This window comes from Falco rusticolus, chromosome 5, assembly GCF_015220075.1.
Source record: "Falco rusticolus isolate bFalRus1 chromosome 5, bFalRus1.pri, whole genome shotgun sequence".
In the NCBI taxonomy this organism is placed as follows: Eukaryota; Metazoa; Chordata; class Aves; order Falconiformes; family Falconidae; genus Falco; species Falco rusticolus.
Genome location: NC_051191.1, coordinates 34137439 through 34162406, shown reverse-complemented (window position 1 = coordinate 34162406; position 24968 = coordinate 34137439). Strand labels below are relative to the sequence as shown.

The following is a 24968-nucleotide window of genomic DNA, read 5'->3' as shown; positions in this document are numbered from 1 at the left end:
TGGGGGGCAGACTGGGCGGGACCTTCTTGTTAACTTTTTTCATTTAATTATGGTGATTTTTTAATAGTGGGTTGGTTTTCTCCCCCCCCCCCCCCCCCCCCCCCCCCCCTTTTTTAGGAATTGCCGCAAGCAGTTAGTGAGATCCTGGGGTTAGAAACCAGTTCTGTAACACCAGATTCAGATACTGGAGAGGACGAAAGTGGAGCTGTGTTGAGTTGTCTGACGTCGTCATATCAGAGTGTCTCAACACCTGTAACTGCTGCCAATGGAACAAGAGACAGCACTCAACAGATGTCTGAGACGCAGAGCCTGACACCTGCGTAATTACATATTGTTAAATTGAAGAAAGACTTTTACTGAGCATGTTTTTTTTCAAGCACTTGAGAGATGGATATTTAAACTTGGTGTTGATTAAGCTTTAAGGTTGGAAAGAAAACCTGTACTGTAATGCTCTTGCATTAAAGCTTTACAACATGACTCAACTTAACTATTTTTGTAGTTTCTTCTACCAAAATAGCCTTTTGTTTTCAATAACATTCCTTAATATTTTTGTAGCCAAGTGCATTTTCTTTTTGCTGGTGAACTGCAAATGGATGGTGATAAAGAATGAATTCAAAAATTCTGCATTTGCTGAGCTTTCACATGTATTGATCTAAGACAGTGTGAGCTCTTTGATTTGAGCAGATTCACAATAGGCCAGATGAAACTGCTGTAGAAAAATTTTCAAGCTGAAGGGATGCCGATGTGTTAAAGAAGGATCGTTTTGTAAATGAATGGGTTTTCCCTATCTCAATTGTTTACAAAAATACTTCTAAGTATTTGTTGCTGGTTGAATGTAGATTTGAAATGGACATTTATACTTAAACAGTTTGATGTCCAAATACTGAATTTTGTGTAATTGGGAGTGGATGAACAGTATATTTTTACATTAACATATCCTCACTTTATATATGCATATATATATTTACACACATACATGCACTATATACACAAATGTTTGTGAATACTAAAAAGGATAGTCATATTTTCAATATCCGAATAAACTTGACTGTTCATTCGTATGAATCAGTTTGACCAAATTAATGCACAGCTCCAACTTGGGCTCTTTTTCAGAATTTTTCTAACTGAAGGTAACTTTCATGTGAATACATTCAGTCCTACACTTGAGGTAATTTTGCAATTGATTTCTTGCAAACTTTACTAATGTTTATCTTTGCTAATATATTAACTGATCAATTAACTACTTACACTGTTTTTATGGCAACATTATTTGGAGAATTAATAAGCAGGTTATAAAAAAAAAAAACCCAACCAACCACAAACCAAATTAGTAATCACAATTAGCATTAATGGATTTTTTTGTATATGCAGAAGGCAGTGTGAGTTTGTTCCATGCCATGCTGATGTCCTTTGACGTTATGTGAAATTTAACATAACTGATTCAGTGTATTCATTATTTGGTAACTATTGTACATATATAAAATAAAAATCAAAGCTTATTTAGTGTTTTTAATTAAATCATATTTAGAGAAAATATGTAGTTGTCTGGTTGTTGATATAAGAATATGAGCTAGAGGGGATAACTAACAATGGTTAGTCCCTTGATACGTATTTTGTGAATAATGAAGAGCAGTGGGATTATCTGTTACAGAGTGGAACATGCCTTTTGACTCCAGACAGTTGATGCATGGGATATAGTGGAGCTTTCTTCTGGAGCAGTTTACTTTTACAATAATACAAATGTTATTTGTGCCATCTAAAGCAAATACAAGTAATACAAAAAGGCTTTAATAGATAAATCAAGTTGTTTCAATAATTTGAGACCTGATTAAACTTCTCTCACCAGTTGTGAACAAACACTGGAGAGCTGAATCAGTATAGATTTTGTATTTAATACCATGCATGTGCTATCTTTCATCAGTTAATAAGGAGAGTCTTAAGCAGTGAAAGTCAAGGATTGATAGCTCAGTGTATCTGTAGCCTTTCATTTCCTGTCCAGGAAATTACTGGGAAACGTCGTGTGTCACAGTTCCCTGTTGAGCATTGTGCTTCTTGGCAGTTCATTTAATATGGCATAGAATACATAAAGGCACTAGAACTTAGATAATCACAATTTTGGTTCAGATACACTAAGCAAGTTAGAGGGTTTTGGTGCACCTAGTTCACTTTGAAATCTACTTGCAAAATGTTTCTATCAAAAATTATGTTAAAATGAACTATAGAAGGGTGGAGAGAAATGTCTAAAACAGACATCAGTGGGCAAATCTGTCAATTAACTATGCATCGTTCTTTAGTTATTCAGGGTATGCAGCCATAAAAAATGATATGCAACATACTGAGATCTTGGAGAAAATCATAATTGACTGAACATTAATATTCAGATGTTTAGGAGAAGGATATATAAGTGGAATTTTGTCATTGCTTAGAATTACAGCTATGGTTGCTAAGAAATACTATCAGCCCTTAAAGTTTGCCTTCCCTTTTTGGTTATAATTGTTGATCTTTTTCTTTTGTATTAAGCACGCTCGGATGTCAAGGATGAGAAGGTTGCTCCTGAATTAACAGTGAGCAGCTGTTGTGGAAAGCTTGGAGTAGGTGGGCTTGCTCTGGTTCCCAGCGGCGAGATCAAGTGCCCCTTCCAGTGTTCATTACCTGTAACTTCCCGCTGCCGGCAGCCTTGCAAAGAGCTGCCACCAAGAGGGACCTCATCCTCCACCAAACTATCCCTCATTGTTAGGGGTGGATTTAGTTTAAGCTGAGACTACAAACACAGAGGCCTTAATGAGGATCGTGCTGCCTGAGAGGCTGTGGGTTGGAAGTTCTATGTGTAAATTTCTTTTGTATGTGGACGATTGTTTAGATTTAACAAATAAACTAACACTGAATACATTTTTGGTTACACTTGTCAGGCTATAAAAGAGGCAATACTTGTTTAATTCCTGCAAACCTGTTTGGCTTTTTAATGCTTGACTTAATTGTCTTTTGGGGGTGAGTATTTAAAACTTGGTACTTTTCAGTTGTGGCAGTATTCCAGTGTGTTTTGTTCTAAGGTAAAAATTAGATTTATGTAGGTACCTCCTTGAGAGATTTTTCTTATTTTGCCTGTTCTGGCGATTTTATTTGTTTTGCAAGTACATTCTTGTGGTCGTCTTCTGTTTGAGGGCCAGATGATAGCTTACAGAAAGGAGAATTGGCTGAAGCTTCTTGGAAGTTTGGACCAATGTGAATGGTTTTGATACTGTGAGGTTAAAAAAAACCTACAGAGGTATGATACTAAGTTGCCCATAGTAATCGGTGCTTCAGGTGTCTTGAATACATTTAGTAAATGTGAGCCTGTCCTGTATGTCCCTAATGAGTGGTTTGCACCCAGTGAACAGTGTAGCCAGTGGCCTTCAAACCCCTGTCGGGTGTGGAGTTTTTGTTTTTGTTGTAGTGGTTGATCTTCCTAAAGAATATGAAGGATATATATATATATATATAAAAAACAGGTCCTTATTGCTTTAGGAACCGAAAGTGGAAATACTATGATGTTGAGTAGTAACATCTTTTGATCTGTAGTTTAATTGAAATTACGGCATTAACATTCAACAAGCCCAGTTTTGTTGCTAACAATTTTTTTTCTTAAGACCTTTTCATTTTTCTAGCGGACGAATTTAAGATGCAGATGGTGCCTCTTCAATTCTTCTCTCTAGTATTTCTTCACATACTACTCTACAAAATTCTTTGGCCTGTCAGCCAGCCAAAGCAGTGAGGAATCTGATTCCTCGCTACTTTCAAATATATTCTTATGCACCAAATCATACTCCATTGCTGAAACTTTTTAGAAAGCTATAAAAAGTATTCTTCCAGCTTCCACTTTTTGAGAGAATGTTTAAGTTCAAAACAACTGAGGCACTTTTTCTTCACTTCTCTAAATAATTTTGTTACAAGACTCTTGCCTAACCTGAAAAACTATTTTATTATAAATTACTTGGCATTCAGAATTTGGACCATGAACAAGATTTGGTACCACTAGAATGATTTGTGCATCCTAGTGTGATGCATATGAAACCTTACCAAGTTTGGGGTTGACTTTCTGTAGGTAAAATCTATGTTCCCCTCAAACTGTTCCTTGTTAAACAACAGAAATGACAATGCTGAAGAGGTTAGTGACATGTTAGAAGTGCATCTGTGAGTTGGTTCACATTATAAATGGACTGGAAAGAGGTAATTAGATGGCCTGTGTGCAGGAGTAATAATTTGCTTAGAGAAAATGTTAAGTGTTCCTCAGACTGTGTTAGTCAGTATTCTTGTATAGATGCAACTTAAAACTGAAGCTTGGTCTGTGGGCTGCAGAAAAGTGGCTGGTAACATGATTTTGTCTGTGGTGGGCTAAATATCTTAAAATACATTATTCAAATCTGTTGACTGTTTTCTGAATGTTTCTAGTCAGTGGCTGGTGCCATCTCCGTGTGACAGATACATGGCAGAGAGGTCGGTGCTTGTTCTTAGGAGGGGAGTTCCACAAGCATTCTGTGTTGGTTGCGATTAAAGCAGGAAATCTTCACCCTTGGTTCTGTATGTGCAATTTTGTACCTGTAACTAGCTCTACAGTTGACATGACTGTACATAAGAATTGATAAGGTGATGAGACATAGATACATAACTGAGGACTTAACAGATTTCATGTGTGCTGTTATATTTGATTTAAAGATGCTTTCAAATGCTTTTTTTTTATGGTCTTAAAAGATGGGCTGTGCTTCATGTTTAGTGGGACTTGAAAATGTCTGCTATTCAATTAAGTGATGTTACAGCAGTACAGGCCCTGTATAAATTAAGCTTGAACTAATTTTTCATTCAAGTGGGGATTTTAAAGATTTTTTTTAGAGAATGTGTGCTATTTTTTCATGTTAAATTGCTGTAACTTTGGGACAAACTGAATTTTCTGATGAATTGCAAACAAAATATATCGTAGGATGTCACTTTTGGCCTCATCAAGAATTAATTTCACAATTGAATCAAATACATATTTCAAACTGTCCATGTAATTCAAATAAATGAAGTCTTTTAGATGGGTTATTTTTTGAAGGAATTCAGTTGTACGTATTTTGATTATACAGGCTACATGTACCTACCTTAACATTAGTTCTTAGACTGTTTCTACACACGTATGTTGTTACTAACCAACTAACTGCAGAGCCCTGTTACATAAGAGCTTAAATTTTTGCCAGGCTAGCAGTTCAGCAAATGGCAGTCACTTGTTTTCTCTCTGTGTGTTGTGCTTGCCCCTGGCCAGCAGCCAAAGCACCCACCCAGCCCCTCGGCTACTCGCCTCTCCCATGGGATGGGGAGAAAATAGAAGGAAGGCAAGAAGGGTCATGGATTGAGACAATGACAGTTTAACAGGGAAAGCAAATGCTGCTCCCGCAGGCAAAGCACAAAAGAGGATTTCATTCACTACTGCCCAGCAGCAGGCAGAAGTCCAGGCGCTTCCTAGAAAGCAAGGCTTCAGCACGGGTTCCTTGGTAAGTTAAACACCATGACCATGAATATCCCTGCTTCCTCCTTTCACTGAGCTCTTATGGCTGAGCACAACGGCACGTGGTATGGAATATCCCTTTGGTCAGTCTGGGTCAGCTCTCCTGGCTGTGTCTGCTCTCAACCTCTTGCCCACCCCAGGGGAAGAAGCGAGAGAGCCTCAGTGTTGTGCAGGCACCGTTCAGCTACAGCCAGAACGCTGGCGTGTTAGTGACGCTGTTTTAGGCACAAACCCAAAGCACAGCATCACGGAGGCTGCTATGACAAAAGTTAACTCCATCCCAGCCCGACCCAGTTTGATGTGATGACAGCTGTTCTTGATGGTGTCTGAGACCATGTCAGCAAAAAACCTAATCCTTCCTATTGAAGAGGTCACTTTTTTAGTGCCCATCTAAACCTGATGCAAACGCCGTTTATATTACGTACAAGCAATTGGTATTCAGTTGTTCTGTTGCTTGTCATATTTCAATGAGATGCAACACCAGAAACTTTTCCAAAATACTCTTGCTATATGAATTGGTCCAGATGTCCTTTAGGTTGGGTGGTTGCGTACCACCTTTGGGCACTGGTCTTGGAGACCTGGTTTTACTGATGAAGTAACTGATGGAGGAGGCAAAGTCTTTAAAGGACAGATATTTGGGTTCAGGGACTTGATAATTCCTCAAGCAGCAAAACAATACAACTACTGCTACCAAAAGTGCTGATATATATATACGTATATATTTATGCTGTTATGGTTAATTTGTGTAGTGTATGGTGAACCACATAAGCTGAAAAAACTCAGGCTTAACCAGTTCTTCTAGCCAGATCAGTCATACCACAAGTTTGGTTTTTTTTCCAGTGAGGTATAGACCTGAGTATATGCATACAGCAAGTTTGTTAAAGTCATGGACTTGCGATGTTGGAAGGCACTTTTAAAAGTTTGTCTATAATAGACTAGCTAGACTATCTCCTGTTGGAAGGCACGTCTGTCTTCTGCTAGATGCTTGTCTCATCAGAGGGCACCTTTGTAGATCCTGCAGTCTATTATGCAAGCACTTCTGAGGTGTTTGTGGACTTCCAGGGCAGACTGAATGACTGTGTGTGGTTGGTGATTTTCTGTGACTTCTGACTCCCTTCCCATGAGCTCTGTCTTATCTTGTAGTTGTGTGGCTGATCATCTATAGGTAACCCTTACGCTGCCAAAATCGGTTCAAATTATGTAACCTCTGAGGTAGGTACAGTCTGGGAATTTATGGGTGGTCTCTACGTGGTCATTTAGCTGTTATTAAGTAGTATGAGAGTGAGGGTAGGTACTTGGCGCTCTCCTGTTCTCTGCACCAATCTATTAATAGTTTCGTCTGGACCTGGTTTCCTTATCTCTCGTGAGAATGTTATGAGAGACCATGCCAAATGCTTCACTACCATCAAGATGAATGACACGTTGTTTTGCTTTGGTCCACAGGACTGTCATAAGAGGAAATGAGATTTGCTTGACTCAATTTGTTCTCAGCAAATCCATCTTGGCTGCTTAATCATCTGTTATCTTCTAGGTCTTTAAGAATAATTTGCGTACTTCTGTTTTCTCAAACAAATGAAATTAGACTGGTCCATAATTCTTCAGCCCTTCCTCCCCAATATCTTCTTGCAAATGGACGTAATTTTGGCCTTTTCCCAGTCTTTTGTCACTTGTCCATCCCCTGAGCTCTTGAAATAATGATGGCAGAGATTTAATAAGCCTACTCTGTAAGCGTGGTTTCTGTGCAAAGTCATTTGCTATGATCAGATTTATCCCAAGTATTCTCCAACATCGTTTCATCTTGTTAAAATCCAAGAGCTTACCTCTCTGCCCTTTCTACTATGACAAACTTGGTCACAACTGATTCTTCTAGCAAAGAACATTAAATGCTTAGATAAAGTGGGGATTTTTCTGTTTTGTACTCTCCTTGTGTTCAGTAGCTGTCTAATACTTCAAGTCTTGTGGCTGCTGCTGTGTTTAGAGGAAAAAATTGCTTTTGATGTCCTGTACTAATTAGGCTGAATTTTGTACCACAGCCTTTGTCTCCTGTAAGCTCCTTTTTCGAAGTGAAGGTAATGACAAACTAATGACTTATGATCCTACTAGTAAAAGTGTAGTAGAAGACTACACTCCCTCTACACTGAAACTGTTTCCCGACAAAACTTTTTTTTTCTTTCCCCCTGAAGCAAGGAAAGGATTGTCTGTCTTCTCTAGGTTTCTTCCCCTTGGGAGCTAACAACTAATTAACTAAGCTAACAACTGAATGTATTGAAGTCCTTTTTTCTGAAGTTGTCAGTTTCTGCTTTCTTCTTGAAATCATTTTTTGCTGAAGATCGTGAATTCATTTTATGTTCATTCTCATACAGCCCACCTCTTGTGTAATATTTTCAACCAGTTTGTTGGCTCAAATAAAGGAGAGCCTACGGTAGATTTTCATTGTTTTCTTCTAAATCCTGGATCAAAAATCATCATTTGTATTCCTAGTTGTTCCAAGCCAGTCTATCATTTGGTAGATGCCTATTACCAACAGCTGTTGGTTGATTAAAATCCCTTTAGTGCTACTAGAATGTGGGATGGTTTTGCTGGCTGCTTGAAAACCTGTGTTTCCCGTATCTTCATGACTTAAAAATCAAGTCTACATTCTTATCACAGATTTTCCAGCAGACCTATATCATTCACAGAAATAGACTTTAGAGTTGGCGTGTGTATCTTTGATAATCCGGGTACAGATTGTACATCTTTCTTTGTTGAAGAAGCTCCTTTGGCTAGTCCACTTGTCAATGATTTAATGAAGTCCTTTTTTTATCAACTAAATTGTGATTTGATTAGGTATTGAGACTTATATTTTCTGTCAGCATCTCTTGCATTAATAATAACCGTACCTGTTCTCCTCCTCCTTTCCTTTTTGACCTTACATTGAATAATATTGTTTTATTTTTTAGATCCTTGTGAAGTCCGTCTTTCTTTATGCTTTTTTGATACTTTTCCATAGCTTCATTTCTTTCCCTGTTCTGCCACATGATGACTTGAAAGTTCTCCTCCCTGCTGTAGCACACCTGTATAGACAAAGACTTGGTGGTGAACTGGGCAAGTCAGATGTAGATGCAGTTTATTTCTTGGTATATACTAGCTACCCTGCGCTGTGATTTTTGTCCTCCTGTTAAAATCAAATGGATGGTCTTAAGGTTGCTAATATATCATCAAACTACAGTCAATGTTACAAATAGTTTTAAGGAAAACTGTGCTGAAATGGACAATCAGTACCTCTAAGGGGGAAAAAAATGACAAAAACATCTCACAGACTTCATTTGGATTTAAATTTCCCCTTCAAAATTCTGCAATTTTTTAAGCTTAAAAGGTGTATAGCTTAGGGTTTCAGACAACGGTGACTGTTCTCTCATGAGAGGAGAGGAAAACGTGTGCGTAAACTAAAGAAGATCACAGTTTCTGAATTCTGAGTATAGGCAATAAGGTGCCTTTTAGAAATAAAAGTATGCTTATTTATTTCTTAATATCAACATGAATTCCATTTCACAAGAGAAATAAGATTGCTGTGTGGCACCCTGACATAACTTCTAGAACAGATATTTTTTGATAGCTGCTTCAAGGAACTTCCAATTTTTTGGCCAGCGATTTTAAGTGTTCACTTGTGTTACGTACAAATGCTGTGAACTTCAGAAAAATGAGTTGAGCTCTAAACAAAATCTGTAGTTTAGCAGTATTCCCATAGCCATATACCAGCTCTGTTGTACAGTAGCTAGAACAAAGAAGAAATAAACATTTTCAGTTCATGAATGTATGTCCTTTGATCTGGCATTGATATGGGAAAGTCCACCTGCAAAATAAAAGTTGCAAAAGCATCCTCTCCAGGGAGAAGCAGTCTCTCTGTGGGATGCATAGGCAGGCAGCATGGTTAAAATACTTGCATCACCTGAATCTTCCCTGCCTGTTATATAGGACCTGCTGACATAGTGTACCTCTGATTTATTTTTTTTTTTTTTGCATTTGTGAGTCATTCTGAAGAGGTTATGAGAGACAGGAAAGCTTTGCCATGCTGTAGTTACTGCACAGAGCTGTGATAGATAGGAAGGCTACTGGGTAGTAGGGTCATTGATCTGTGGTGTCCCAGCTGCAGAACTAGCATCTAACAATAGATAAAATAGTGCTCTGTTACGCCAGTAGGAAACAAGCCAGCTCAGTAGAGCTTGGTTTTGTCACTGGAGATTCAGAGTGCGCTAAGCAATCTTCCACTCATAAATTGTTCAGCTGCAGAACTGTCTGTGTACCTCAGGCCTAGCAGGTAGGGGTATCAAAGTCCAAAGATTCCAACTTGTTTTCCTATCATTAAATGTGAAAGAACATTCTTGATAACTTACAAGACTGAGCTAATACATGAAGACGTGCTTTCCTCTGATGGGCAAAACGAAATAAACTTTTGTGGGTTAGTGTAACAAAATAATTTGCATTACAGGAGCAGGTAGAGTAACCAAATTATTACAAATTTATTGTCAAGCAGAAGAAAGGATCCTTACTACATTTTACACCTGGGAAACTCTGGAAAAGTGAGGCCAAAGGAGTTTGCTTCAGACCTCCCATGAGTTCTGAGGCAGCTGTGAACCTGCCCTAGTCCTGAACATCGAGCATGACAATCCACTTTAAGAAGGGGGTTGTCTGAGTGACAACAGGCAGTTTAGGCTGGAAACTTTTGCTGTTTATTGTTGTGATTAAGGGTAAGGTTCCATGAGACTCCATGGCAGCTATGAAAACTGTCTCAAATCTTCTGTTGTGCTTCTCTGTTGGTCTCTTTAAGAGCAAAATGAATTCCCTGATGATGGAGATCTGTAAATGCTAGCTATGAGGTGCTGAGGTTTTGAAGGGAGGCCGGCTGCAGCTGAGTTAGATGTGACATGAAGCTTAGTACTATCAGTGATACTTGCCTTGTGCAGCTCCCTGCTCAGTGTCTCGCCTTCAGTTGATCAGATTTGCAATTTTTTCCTCTCAGTCTGTGATCTGTATATGTACCAAGTTAGGGCCCCGTGATGCCAGCCATCACATCCAGCTAGGCTGCCCCGGTTCCGGGAGGCTGCAGGGCAATTCACCAGTGGTGCTTTTCAAAGGGAAGTAAGTGGTGCCCGTTTTCCCTGCCTGGTGCACTGGGACAGAGAAAAATACATGTTTGAAGGAAACCTACTGAGATAGCGCTCCCAGTCCAGATGTGCTGTTCAGCCCTGCACACTGTAAGGCAACCTGTTTATTCCAAGTAGGTCACGAAGAAGTTTTGGAAAATGGGAGAAGCAGGGAGGGAAATTATCAGGGAGAGCAAGTGACAATGGTAGGTGACAAAATGAGTGTTTGACCTTAGAATGTTAGAGAAATTAAAAATGCTAAAACAATTTCCCAAGCAGATTTGAGAGGCTGAGACAGTACCTTGACAATGCGATCAAGTTACTGCTTTAGCAGCTGCCTTCTGCTCACATAAAATTTCTGAGCTAATAGTAGTCTCGAATTAAGTAGTAAACAAATTCTTAAAAAACTGACCAACCAACTAAATAAATCCTTATCCTGAGACATGGGTATTTCAGAGACAAGTGAAGCTGTCATAGACATATAAATACAAATGACCTGTGTGTGACTCTTACCTTCACAGGCGATTATTAATTGCTTTACGATGCGGTTAGAGAAGAGCCTTGCGGTCAGGGTCTGGCCCTTGCAGGGCTCAGGCAGGACCGCGGCCCTCCCTGCCTGGATTAAACAGCATTCCCTTCCAGTGGAAGGGCTCCTTGCATGTCACCAATCACCCTTCAATATATAAGGTACGTTAACCTTTCATTACAAGATACAATTTCTGTCCCTCAATACATCTTCTCTGAACCCGTGTTTCTCAAAAAGGGAGAGGGGTGCATTCCTACACCGAGGCGCTTCTCCGCGCAACTTTTCCATGTGGAATCTCGGCCCCTGCTCGCCTGTGGCGCCCTGTTCTCTCCGCTCTGTCCCCGCACCGCTGAGCCCGGTGCTGCTCAGGGCTACCCGCCGCCGCGGGCAGCGTGCCCCCCCCTCCCCGGGCTGTAAGCGTTTTACCTCCCCGGGCTGTAAGCGTTTTACCCCCCCGGGCTACAAGCCCGTGCCCGCGGCGGAGGCAGAGGGCAGGCCGGCTTGGCTGCCGGGCTCGGGTGCGAAGCGGTGCGGCCGTGCCGCGCCGTGCCCCGCAGCCGTGCGAGGGGAAGGCGGAGGCGCCGCCCGAAGGCAGCCCCAGGCGGGCGGGGGGAGCCGCCTGGCAGCGGGGCCCCCGGCGTGGCGGTCGGCAGCGCCGCCCTCCTGGGCCTGGGGGCTCCTGGGGGGGGCGGCGGGGCTGGGCAGCGCCTGGGGGCGACGCAGCTGGCCGTCCCCTCCCGTCCCGCCCCGGCGGTGCGCGGCGGTGGCTTGAGGTAAGCGGGGACCGTGGGCGTCTGCCTGCCGGCGGCCTTCGTCACCCGGAGACGGGTCGCCCCTAATCGGGCTTCCATCAGCCTCCGCGGGGGCGTATAAAAGGAGCCGCGGCGGGGCGAGGCGGGCAGAGCGCGGCGCTGCCCCCCGCCCGGCCGGCCCCATGCAGCCCGCCATGATGATGTTCTCCAGTAAGTACTGGGCGCGGAGGGGCTTCTCGCTGGACTCAGCCCTGCCGGAGGAGCGCCCCGCCGTCGGCAGCCTCACCGTAAGTGGCGGGGCTGGGAGCGGGGCTTCTCCGGCGGGAGCACCCCCGGCGGCGGCGGGGACCCCCGGCGGGGCAGGCGGGGCAGCCGCTGGGCCGGGGAGCTGCGGGGCGGGCCGGTGCCGGGGGCCGAGCGCCCTCCTCTCGACTAGGGCAAGTGACCGGTTTTTCTGCAGCTGCAGGGGCCGATGAAACTAACTTTGCGGTCTGGTCGGCGCCTGTTCAGAACGCCGCCTTAAAAGTGTCTTTAAATAGTAGTAGAAGTTCCTTTGGTAATAGAAGCCGTGCCACGGAAATGAACGAACTGCTGCTGGAGGGATATAAAAGCATCGGGGTCCAGTTCAGGTGATTTTAAGTGCTTGAATTTTGAAAGGCTTTGATTAGTCCTGCGGCCCTTCTGCCCCCGCAGAATCTGCCTTTTCGGGGCGCCCGTAAGCCCGGGGGCACGGTACGTGAAAGGCATCCTTGGGAACGTGCCCATCGCCGGCAGCGGGGCTGCGCTGGCGCCTGTGGTACCCCATGGCCGGGCGCCTGGCGCGGGGCTTGCGGTGCCTGGCAGGGTGCGGGGGCGACGTGCAGGGGGTGTGCAAGTTCCCTGCTGAAAACCCCGGAGGTGGGAGCCTGCTCTGTGCGGTGGCACGGGTGCATCAGGTGCTTGGGTGGCACCAAGCAAGGGACGAACTTATGTATGCTTACAGGTGTTTGAATAGGTGCGCTGCAGGAGGAGGAAAGAGTGTTAGTAGGTGCTAATGATGTGATCGGCTCCGAATAGGGGAAATATTTAGGATTGTGAAGACTTACCTCCTATAAAATCTTTGCAACACGTGAAGATTCATGTCACTTGAGCAGAGCCAAAAGGATGCACCTGTTTGTACCAGTTGTGAACTGGCCCGTTGTCTTTATAGTAAAATGCAAAATATCGCTATTTGTACCTGCTTTGCTTCTGTTGGAAATACTGAATAAAATGGGATAAATTTGTTTTACTGCCTTTGTATTTGAGTTGCTTTCTTCACTGAGTTCTGCCTTAGATGACTTTTTTTCCCAAGTACTTGCACTTGCTCCAGATAATTCTTAGGAAAACCTTAGGGAAGTTGATTATTTAATTATGAAGTGTACTAATGAGCATGGCTGATAAAGATTTGAGTTATTGCAACATCACATCTTCTTCTAGGCTCATAACAAATAGATGTTCTAGTATTCACATGCTTGAGAGAGTCTTTCAGTCATCACTTTGGGTCATGCTCACTTAAGAGTATTGTGGAACCTCTGATAGTCTTGGAAGGTGCCAAGTGCTCTTGTTTCCCAGAGGAACTGATGGTACTGAGATTCTCAGATGCTCAGTTGACTACGTGCTCCTTGGTACATAGCTTCCAGAAAGCACGGTGAAAAATCACAGATGCTATAAAAACAGCACCTTTGTCACTTCATGTGGAGACTGTGTGCTTGACGTATGTGAAAAGGACTTGACCAAATCCCAAATATTATTGAAGTTAAACCGAAAGTGACATTTCCCTAAACAATCCATGAGCAAGCCTCCTATGGAGCAGAATCGTATATGCTCAATTGCTAAGAAATAAACATTTGAAACCCTTCACATGTCATTCTATAAACATAATTGCTTTTCCAGATTGTTTCTGTGTAGTCTAATACATAACGAGGAAAGACCACAGAGACTTTTTAGTGTGTCCAGTAACTAGTTTAAGTGTGGCTGGTTTAACCTGTGCTATTAAAAGAGTGGCTTTCAGTAAGATTATGCCTTTTAACTAGCCTTCTTTCTAATTCAGTGCATTCTTGTACATTAAAAACAATAATCAGAAGCTCCCATGGGAACTGCCTTGAGAGCTGTGGGCTCTCTATTCAGTGGAGGGAGATATTTCAGAGTGGACCGGGATTGTGTAAAAAAGTACACCGATTTGATATGAACCATGTGAATGCATTAAGGTGGACGTGATGCAAATACCTTGTCACTGTCAGCAATATCCATTTTAAAAAAAAATAAATATTATATAATCTGGTTGGGAAAGGAATCAGGCTGAAGCTTACTAATGTTTTGCTGGGTCATGAAGCACTTGATAAAATCTTGTAAAACCTTCTAGAAGCACAGGGAGACCCTTTGCTAAAAAGTCCATCGGTGTGGGTCCACAGATATTATGCAAGTGGGATAGCCTACCTGTAAGGAGGAAAAAAGAACAGAGATTTAACTTGGCTTTCATCAAGTGTGGTGGGACCTGTTTAAAAACATTTTCAGGTTATTTTCTGTGCACTGCTTTACAGTTTACTAAAGAACAGTCTAATCAGTGTGGATTAGTTGTATATGATTTCTAATTTCTGTCTTAATTTTTTTATTTTTAGTGACTATAATACTGATGATAAAAAAGCAGTTGGCATCTCACTGGAAATTTAATTTTTCCAGGCGTCACAACCTGGGTATTAGAAAACGCAGGCTGTTTTTTGAAAATCATGGTTGAGCTTATAAAAATTGTCTGTAAAGGCTGTACTGTTGGCATCTCAATGAGATTTGAGCTGATAAAATTACATTTCTTGGAAAATGCTGTCTGAAGTTTGGCTTTAAGCAATCTTTGACACACACACCCCCCCCAAAATTGTGAGAAGAATATATAGGAGTGGCCAAGGATGATGTAATTTTCTGCATTTTTTTGAGTGCCTCAGCCAACTCATCTTCTACGAGAGGTACGTTTTTTCACAAATATTGGAATAATCTCTCTGGGGAAGTGGTGGGTTCCCCAATACTGGACACTTCTAAGATTCAGCTGGACAGGCTGTTAGGTCAGCTTGTCTACACTGCGCTTTTGCCAGGAAAGGTTGAACCAGATGATCCTTGAGGTACCTTCCAACCTGGTATTCTGTGATTCTGTGATGCAGTCTATGCTTGCATTTCTGTCGCTGTTTGTATAATCAACAGGTGTAGAAGAATAGCTGCAGAAGCATGGCCTTAGAATCTCTGAAGATCTGCACAATCTGGGCCTGGTATTAGAATAGGCCTGTAATCAGAATTGTACTGAAGTTGCCGTGCTGAAGTTAACAAGAAAGGTAGCCTTGAGCTGTTCTTGAATCCTGAGACCGAGTAATTATGTTGTGCCAACAGGCCGTGGCTGAAACAAGCTACAGCTGCTGGGAAAGCAGGTGCAGGGCCAAGAAAGATGGGGACTGGTATGGGAAAATAGGGACTAACAAACTACGAGGCTGAAGCACAGCAACACAATTAGCTACATGGATAGAACGCTTACTTTAGTCATGATAATTAGGGGTGTGAGAACCGCGTGCGTTTAGAGACTACTAACCAATTATGTTTCTGCTTTACGAATATGCATGTGTATCGGTTCTATATAAGTAGTGTTAGAAACTAATAAAGTGGAGCAAGATGCATAACTCATATTGAGCGTCTTCTTGACTCCGGCAAACCCTTCTTCCAACAAATAGGGGTTTTGTTTTCTCAGGAAAAATGACATTACATGACAACACTAATTGTATTACAACAGGGAACATAAAATTTATGTTTTAAACTTAGTGGTTAATACAAAAATATACAGGGCACTGTAAATCACCATAAATTGACTGGTACATGATAGAATAGCATCACTGCAGGCTTTGCAGTAATTTAGAATGTCTCCATTTGCTTGGTATTTATTACTAATGATAACATTGTCATCATATTTGTATTGCAAACATTCATATGCTTTTCCTTAAGCTTTTTTTTATGGACTGGCCTCTTACACAATCATCTCCAACTGCGGCCTTTGACCTGTGATTCTGGTTTTGAGTAAATGCATTACCTTTTAAATTACATCTGGATGAATTCCATTCTGCTATTTTCTAACAAAAATTTATCTTTGCATAAAGGATTTGTATTGGGAAATGCCTGTTTGCATCTGAGATTATGCTGTTCTTTTTCCATTTGCAGCTAAACAGATCGAGTTCTGGGAAAAATGAAGAAAAGAAAGGGAATAAGGGAGGTGGGAAAGGTGAATCTGTTTCTGAAGGTGGAAAGACAGCTGTGGTGTTTTCCTTGAAGAATGAAGTTGGTGGATTGGTGAAAGCTCTCCGACTCTTCCAGGTAAAGCTTACAAATCATTATGCTGACTGGACTGAGGAAGGCTACCGAGGTCAGGTTATTTGTTGGTATAACTCTAATGGACCATGGCAGGAGGAATAGAGTGCAGTTACACTCTGCAGAATTGAATAAAAGTAACAAAATTTTATGGACCATTCAACAAAGCATTTTGGGCTTGTGAAGGGTTTTCTGGAATAAGATTTAACAGTAATGCTGATGTTCGCACCATTTGCTTTAGATTTCTCATGTGTGATTCTCAACACTGTAAATAACATTTGAAGTTGTCTGTGCAGGCCACAATGAAAGGAGGTGCTTTCAGAGAGCAATTCAGAATCTAAATTACATACAATCAGGTGACGGTGGCAGCATTGCTGCCGCACAATGTTTGGTCATGAGGTTAGATGCACCTTTAAGTGCTTGAGGGGTCAGGGCTTTTTGTGTCTTAACCGGAACGTAAATTGTGAGGTTCCTGTATAGATCCCCATGCAATTGGTGGTTTTCGGTCAGACCGCTGGTACTGCACATAGTCTCCTTGCCTTATTAAGAAATTGAAGAGAGCTTGGAGGCATGCCTGAGGATAGTTAAAGCAAAGTGGTACTATAGGAGTCTTAAGTTGTTCAGTCTGTGCAGTGAAGAGAAAATTTGGAGGTGGCTTGTAGCCTGCCTCGAAGGCCAAACCATCAGAGGGGTAAGTGTGGGAGCACTGGGCGATACCAATCCTACCTCATGGGAGCTGGCTCTGGGAACAGATTCCCAAGGCTGATGTAGATACTTAGATTCCCCAGCCAAGGAAAAGAGGTAAGTTGGACCCAGGGGAGGGAGGCTGCCAGGAAGCGGGTGTTTCACAGAAAGTGGGGAAGCCTAAGTGAGCTAATAGGAGTTGCAGAAGGAGTCGTGTTTTCAATCCAGCTTCTCTCCAAGGGTTAAAGTGTCTAACTGCAACTCTGGCTTAAATGCTTGAATGGGTTTGTATCTGAAATCTTGGATTTACACATCAACTTCCCCTTCTTGGGAGTGGGTATATAACTCACTGTGGTCTCTTAAAACATGGCTGGAAGATGTTGCAGAGATACCATCCCCACTCACATAGTCACTTAACAATTTGAGTACTGTGAGGGGGAGTGCAGGGTTTTGTTCTCTACTCGACCTAGGGGAGGTCAGAGTGAATTTGTTACTTAAGTGGGCTAGCTAAGGAGATACGCTGTATATATATATATATATGTATATATATACACCTTATGGAACATGCCAGTGAAATAGTTACCTACATATATCCAGAGGTGTAGAAGCAGAGACTGCTGGTTGGCTGTACCAGAGGGGACTTTAATCTGAAATGGACATTTATGTAAAATACAGCAGAGAAGTGGAAGTACAGGCATGGAGCTGTCCCCGTTTGGAAGTCTGTAAGGGCCCTTTCTGAGAAAAGGCTTTGTTCATTGTCCGGGTGCCAGGCTGCAGAGTGATTATGCCTTAAAATGTAGTGAGGAAACAACTAACACTAAATCTGGCTCTCTGAGCTCACCTGCAGATCAATTCTGTGCACACCTGTCTGCAATGAGGGGCTGTCCAAAGCCTCCCACAGCTTAAGTATGGGGGGAGACCTCCTCAGATGAGCATGGAGGGAGTAAACAGCTCAGCGCAGTGTGAACTAGCTGCAAAAGTGCTTTGCTGCATGTAGGCATATTCCATGGCAGAACCTGGGCGGATTAGCAATTGTATGTAACCAGCGCTTATGTATACAATAAAGGATCTCACTTGGGGTCTGTGCCTTCATATGCCACGGAAGTAAAAAAAATGTTTTATTGGCTTCACTGAGTAAGTGAAAGAATAGTTGTGAAAAGTAACAGATAGTTTCTGTCTAGCAAAAAAAAGAAAAATTGGAGTCAGTAGAAGTATTAGTTGAGAACAGTCACTTAGTCCTACCTCCTGTTTTGAAGCAAGGCTCTCGCAACACTAGATCAGGTCAGCCGTAACACATTACGGTTATCTGTCGTTGTATGACACCCTTGGCAGACCAGTAGTTGTGGTGTGAGAGAGACCCCACAGGAAAGTTTTCATGCTAGAAGTACGTACACACCCATGTTTGTTGCATCGTCGTTTAATTTTTATGGGAACATTGTAATAGAGAATAAATTGAATTAAGTTTTAATTTTATTACAGTTTTTAACTATTAACACTTTTGATTAATGGTAATTACTGCAACAAAGATGGATGAGGATTGATACACAGTTATCCTCACTAAAACATTATCTTCCTCACGTGTTCATAAGAGGTACTGAAGTATTACATGCTTAATAGCATCAGTTTAAAGAAGCACACTCAAATCTAGTTAAATTAATGTTATTATTATGCATATTGCCTAATTAAATTGCATTAGAATTTAGTATTTATAGCAAAGGTAAATATAAAATTGCATTAGATTTTTTTTTCTTTTTGAAAATTATGTTATACTGTGTGAGAAGTTGTCTTGGTAGATAAAATTAAATCATTAGTTGACTTTCTTCATTAAATATAACAGTTTTACTTTCAGTATACAGATGTTTCTGTTGTCAGTGTTTATTAAGCATCACTAACTAATTGTGTAAATACAAAGTGAGTACTTTCAATGAAAACACCTTTTAATAACTGGGAAAAACTTCACTGATGAATATGCCGTCACTATTGCCCTTCTAGCTGGTATGTCTGTATTTCATCCGTTATTTCATCTTTCCACAGGAAAAGCATGTGAGTATGGTTCATATTGAATCACGAAAATCAAAGAGAAGGAACTCGGAGGTGGAAATTTTTGTGGACTGTGACTGCAGTAAGAAAGAATTTAATGAACTAATCCAGTTGCTCAAGTTTCAAACTAATATCGTGTCTCTCAATCCACCAGAAAACATCTGGACTGATGAAGAAGGCAAGGCTGCTTTTGTATCACTTGGTTTAGATACTGACAAATGTTTTGCACAGGTATCTCCATAGTCTTACACTCCGGTACATTCAGCTCACATTCTGTCTTCTACAGATCTTGACTGTGTCCCTTGGTTCCCCAGGAAGATATCCGAATTAGACAAATGCTCACAGAGAGTTTTGATGTATGGATCTGAGCTGGACGCAGATCACCCTGTAAGTGTGACATGAAATTGTCTTTTAGAGTAGATAATTTGTTTGGGTTATTTGCCAATCAAATAAAAAGCCTGTTGACTGCAGATTCTGAGTACCTTTTTGAGTGTATGCTTTTCAGAAGGTGAGGATTTAGTTCTCTTCAGTAATTTCAGTGAATTAATTTTCCTTTTCTGTAGTAGGATACCCAAAAAGGAGGTCCTCCAGAAAACTTATTCACTGTTTAACAGCTTTGTCCCCTTTTGTACTGCTTTCATTTGTTTATTTTTTAAATTATCTAGTTAATAGAAAGGTTTCAAAACTTAAACAGTTTAGATCAATGTGACTGTTGGTTCTGCCACAAGTAGCTCTTAGGTAAGAACTGAGAGTAACCTAGGTGTCAGAGAAGAAAGAATCATGAAGGAAGAATTCATTGGGTGCTGAGGAGGTAATTACAAAATAAAACAGAGCAACGTGTTCCTGTTTCTGCATGAATGCAGCAGATGGGAAGGTATCTCACATTGTTTCCTGACTTTGGTGACAGGAGACAAGCCAGTGTCTCACACAAGCTGTATCTGCAGTAGTGCCAAATGCTCAAGGCAAAAGGCAGGAATTGCCTTTTTTGTTATTTGTTACTGTTTCATTTCTTTTGGCTGATGCCCACAAATGCTTAACCTCTGAGTCTTTAGATGCCAGATGACTGCAAGCATTTGTGTTACAATATTTTTGCTGGTTATAAATCCAGGTTTCTGCCTTTGGACCACTTGATAGATACTTGTGGTAGCTAGTTGTGTCCATTCTTAAAATAGGCTGGATTAAAGCGGTATTGTAGGAAACTTCCAGCTGAAAGGAAATAGGTAATGAACTAAGATATCTGACCATAAGATTGTCTTGTAATAGCATGAGATTAAACTCTAGCTGGAGGCAATCGTTTCTGTTTTTTTGTCACACACATTTTTGTCGGTATTGTCCAAGATGGTGAAAAACAGCCCTGTAGAGTTCGTGACTGCAGGAAGATCAGTTCGGTGTAGGGGACTTTCTAGTGATGCATCTGTGTACCATGATACTACAGTGCCTGTGTGGACTCCTCCCCGGTGACTGTTTTGGCTGAGGAGAGGCAGGTACTCCTGGTGACTCTGGGTTTGGGGCTCTACGGCAGCGCAGAAATGGCACTCGGACTGCTGCCTTCCGTCCTGTGCTCCACTGTGCCTGCAGCGGCCGTGCTGTGGGGGAGCTCGGGCACAGACCCTCACGCCTGTGCACACAAGCAAACGGACATCACCACAACGTCCCTAGCAGCCCCACTGCCTTGTCTCTCGTGTCACCTGCCCACGTATCAGCTGCAGTACTCTTCATCAGCTCACTTGGTTCCCAGCCATCTCTACCATGTGTGAGCCCTTCCCACGCTGTGGGCCCACAGTTGGGGAGCACCTTCCTGGATCCTGGTTTCTGCCATGTACTTCTTGATGACACACTAGGATTTACCTCACATTTTCTCAGAATGGAAAAGTCTGTTGATTACCTTCACCCATTAGCAGTAATTTGGTTCAAACGAGGCTGTAGTGGCAGCTCATTCTAGCCTGAGTTGATGACTGTGACGGGCCATTTGATACTGTTTCATGTTCTGAGCTGCTGCCTTCATTAAATACTTGAGTGCTCTGCTGAAAATCTGCCCTCGGTTTTACAGACAATGAAAAAAGACATTTGCATTATATGAATATATATTTTACACTTGGGGGAACTCTTATAAACGTAATTTACACACCATTTGTTAGCCTATGCAGCATACTAGGTATTAGAATTGTGGGGAAAAAACTGCAAAATCTGTGACTGGCCTTTCAAAGGCCACTTCTGGTGCCTGCCCTGTTCCTTAGCAGTGGTGTGTAGGTGCCAGAGGACCAAAGAGAATTACCGTATTACAGAACCAGCATAGCACCACTTCAGCAGCATAGCCCTAACCCACTCCATATTGGCTAATGCTTTCAGTCTCAGTTTCACTACACGTGACAGGCTTTTAAATCCCCTGTGCTGTCCTCTGTCACTTTCAGCCCTTGAATGGTCTGCAGCTGAGTAACTCAATGCTTATGTCAAAAGGTATTGAGCAGACAGGGAGACTCCCCCAGATTACTGCAACTTTTTGCCAGACAAAAAGCTTTTCTGTGTAGGAGCGGAGGCTTGAAAGTTTTCTGCAGTCCTCTGGCATCCTCCCTTACCCTGCTCAGCAGCGCAGCTTTGGTTATGGGGCAGTAAAATGCCTTCTGAGTTTTCTGGAAGCTCATACAAATATTTCAAATCAAATGACATTATCTTTTCATTCCCCTCAGTGATTTGCAACTGTGTATGTGAGCAGTAAGGAAAAAGAGTGGTTTACATTTCAGCCCTGACTAGGGGAAAATTAAATGTACTTCCTGGGCTGCTAACTGAGGAACTTAGATAACTGTTTAACCTTTTTCATCTTCAAGAGGTTGGCAGTTCTGCCTTGTAAATGGATAGCTCTTTTTGTAGTCCAAAACCTGATGTGTCTACATCTTTTATAGGTGTAGAAGAGATCTTGGTTTAGTTTTGAGTAGCTCAAAGGGCTGTAACTGGCTGGTGTGTGTTATGCAGCTCTTTTGTGCCTAATGTGGAAAAGGCATGAGCCTACGGTACCCCACAGAGCAGAGCCCTGCCTCTATAACTCAGATTGGAGCAATATGCGTATTTGTGGCTGGAGGCTGACAGTTCAGTCCCTGATGTATTGGTTAAGGTGGCAGCTGCTGAAGGTAGCATCTTCAAAATGAATTGTGTATGAACTCCAGGAGCTTGATTCTTCTAGTGAACAAAAATGTATTAAGGATAGGTAAATTACTCTGCTTTGTGCCTGCGTATAGATTGCCATTCAGATTAAGGAGAACCTCAGTGAGATGAAATGACAAGCGAAAGGTTTCCCTTTTTCAACGTCTTGGATGAATGACTGTACCCATGCACAAAACTGTCATGTAAAAACTCCTGTGGGACTTTGGTGGGGGGGAAAAGTGAAGAAATCCTTATCTTCTCTTGCATTCCAGTAGGTAGTGTTAATCAAAATACAATATGATTAGGTACTAAATAAACACTTTAATGATTTATTTTATCATTCTTACAGCTAATTTTCTGTTCTTATTGTAAATTACTCTCCTTTTCCTTGCTTAAGGGATTTAAAGACAATGTCTATCGACAGAGAAGAAAGTACTTTGTGGATGTTGCCATGAGCTATAAATAGTGAGTACTGGCATAATTCTTTCCTGTGCTGCTGACTAGTTAGAATTCATGCTCTACTTAATTCTGTAGGTTGAAGTTTAACAGTAGACAAAGTCATCCTTTAAATTTTGACTAGTTTAGTGTAGGCTATAAATGACAAACCTGATGCTTGAAATCCCGTTACATTTTCGGTACAGATACAGGTGGGTAAAGCACTTGAAAGGTAAGCACCGTCTTTTCAGCATTTTATTCATAGCTACGTAAACTTAAGAATCTCTTTTACAAATGCTTGCATGTCTTAATGACCAACTGATGCACTGCTGAATTGCACATACCTAGCATCCCTATTTAGTTGGACGAGCTCACTAAAAAAATAAATTGTTGTTTTCTTTTCATGTGCTTACTATACTGGATGCTGCAAAATGCCATTTAACAATTTTGCCAACACAGCTCTAAATTTCTCAGAATTCAGTCAGTGGATTTCTCTCTAGTTAGTGGAGCTGGTGCCTGTGGACAAATGTACTGCATGAGTTTTCTCATTTTGATTTTTTTTGTTCCATGTCAAGTCAGTATTTTCAATTTTCTACCATCCCTGAGAGTTAGGAAACTTTCTGTGCTACCTACAAACACCTGCTGTGTTCCAATTTTCTTGTCACAGAAGCATTCAACTAATTCTTATCATACTCCATGTTTTATTTGCAACAGGCCTAAGCCCTCATTCTGAAGGGAAAGGACATACTAATTTCCCGGTCTTTTCCATTTTACCACACTTCTTTATCATTTTTCTCCTTTGAGATTTCTACCTCCATTGTTTAAAGAATATAAAACACAACAATTTTTTCTCCCTTCGTAGGAGGCATGTCCTGTAAGGAAGCAATTAAAAAATGGATTTTTGAAGGCTTTTCAGTTCTGGTCTTCTATTCTTAATATAAGGCTAATATATGGGCTGCAGAAGGCTGGGGGGATGGGAGGATTAACTCTGCTTTGTGACCATATAATCCTGAATATATTTCTCCTTTACTTTTGTCCCATTCCTGTCGTTAAGCTATTACCAATCTAATAAATATGTAAGTCCTGGTGTTGGTTCCTCATTCTACTGCCCACAGTGGCATTTGTTTAGCTGGCTGTATGTGACATTCACCCAACACACCGAGCTGCTGCCTGCTGGGGGCAGGGTGCTAGCTGGTAGAGAAGCTTGTTGGGCTGACCAGGTAAGTCCTAAGCTTAGCCAGCTTTCAAATGTAAATCGAGACAGGTTTTTTTTGTTTGTTTGTTTACAGCTGATTGATTTATTATCTTTTTTTTTTCAGTCTAATGCTTGTGGTAGAGTTAGTGCTTCTTGCCTAGCATTTATTGCAGTGTGAAATGTCAAGCAGGTACCTGTGGATGAGGGCAGACTGTGTGCTCGTAGAACTCTTTCAGTAAGTTGGATAGTTCTCCATTTACCTATGGTGGTAGCAGCAGTGCCATGTATTTCACAGCTGCTAAGCGGCTGGAAACAGCTCCCTTCTCCCTCTCAGCTGCCTAAGTGCACTAAGCAATGGTTGGCCTTTTGCTAAAAAGGGTTTTTTTTGCTCTGAAACCAGTGACAAATGTCTTTTCACAAAAATCACATAATCCTGCATATTCCCAGAAAAACAGATAAAGGAAAGGAAAAATGTTTTCCTTCTTGAGATATTGAAGGTTCTTTAACCATTTCTGCAGGCACATTACAAAAATCAAACTACCCAAGCCAGAGGTTATCTGGGGGCCAGGTCTTGTGCTTCAGCGAAACTGCTCAGAAGTGCACCTTCATCCTGATCTTTTCAAGCCTGAAAAGTATTTCAAACTCTTCCTATTATCATGGGAAGAGGGAAAAAAAGATGCTTTGAATGTTTTCAGCCAGGGACCACAAAATGACTGGGAGGTCAGTTCTTAGGACAGTTACCTAAGATGTAGCAGTCTTGTTCGTACTCCTCAGGTCTCCTGCAGTGGTGATCTTAACCCCAGGGATGTGCCATATCTACTGGGCTGTATAGTCAGTCTGTCTCCAGGTGTGCCTGTAGACAGCCCAGGGAGACATCTACCCTCAGCATCCTGAACTCAGCCTAAGCCATGCTGAGGAAGGGCAGATCAGCTCAGGGGGGACTCTGTGCTGCTACAGCTAAGCCATTTCTGTTACACATGCTGGGGAACTCAGAATTAATATAGATGTCTCGACACTACATTGCAGTGTCATTACATTCTCTCCTGTGGTCTAATGACTATTTACTTATTTATACAAAAAGAACAGCTCTGTTGTAAGGACTGCTTCCCTCAGGGATAAATTGAGAGCATTGTCTTGAACCTCTCAGTGTTTTCCAGGTAAGTGACCTTCCTAATAATTTACTGAGGCTTGATGGTAATGATGA

At 41.7% G+C, this 24968-nt stretch overlaps 2 protein-coding genes across 3 annotated transcripts in view; both read left to right on the top strand.

Moving 5' to 3' along the window:
* The window catches only part of TBC1D15 (TBC1 domain family member 15), a 37203-nt gene extending 35704 nt beyond the window's left edge, over window positions 1–1499 (top strand). Inside the window, exon 17 of one of the 2 annotated variants that reach the window (XM_037387851.1) lies at window positions 118–1499. In XM_037387851.1, the coding sequence (XP_037243748.1) occupies window positions 118–324 (207 nt within the window). In that variant the 3' untranslated portion in view covers window positions 325–1499. The remainder of the gene's footprint in view (window positions 1–117) is intronic. The other variant, XM_037387853.1, reaches the window with a different exon arrangement.
* A 14631-nt stretch (window positions 1500–16130) lies between these two features.
* The window catches only part of TPH2 (tryptophan hydroxylase 2), a 48319-nt gene continuing 39481 nt past the window's right edge, over window positions 16131–24968 (top strand). The window contains exons 1-3 of the mRNA XM_037390586.1: window positions 16131–16278; window positions 18991–19383; window positions 22532–22599. Of these exons, the coding sequence (XP_037246483.1) occupies window positions 19351–19383; window positions 22532–22599 (101 nt within the window). The 5' untranslated portion in view covers window positions 16131–16278; window positions 18991–19350. The remainder of the gene's footprint in view (window positions 16279–18990; window positions 19384–22531; window positions 22600–24968) is intronic.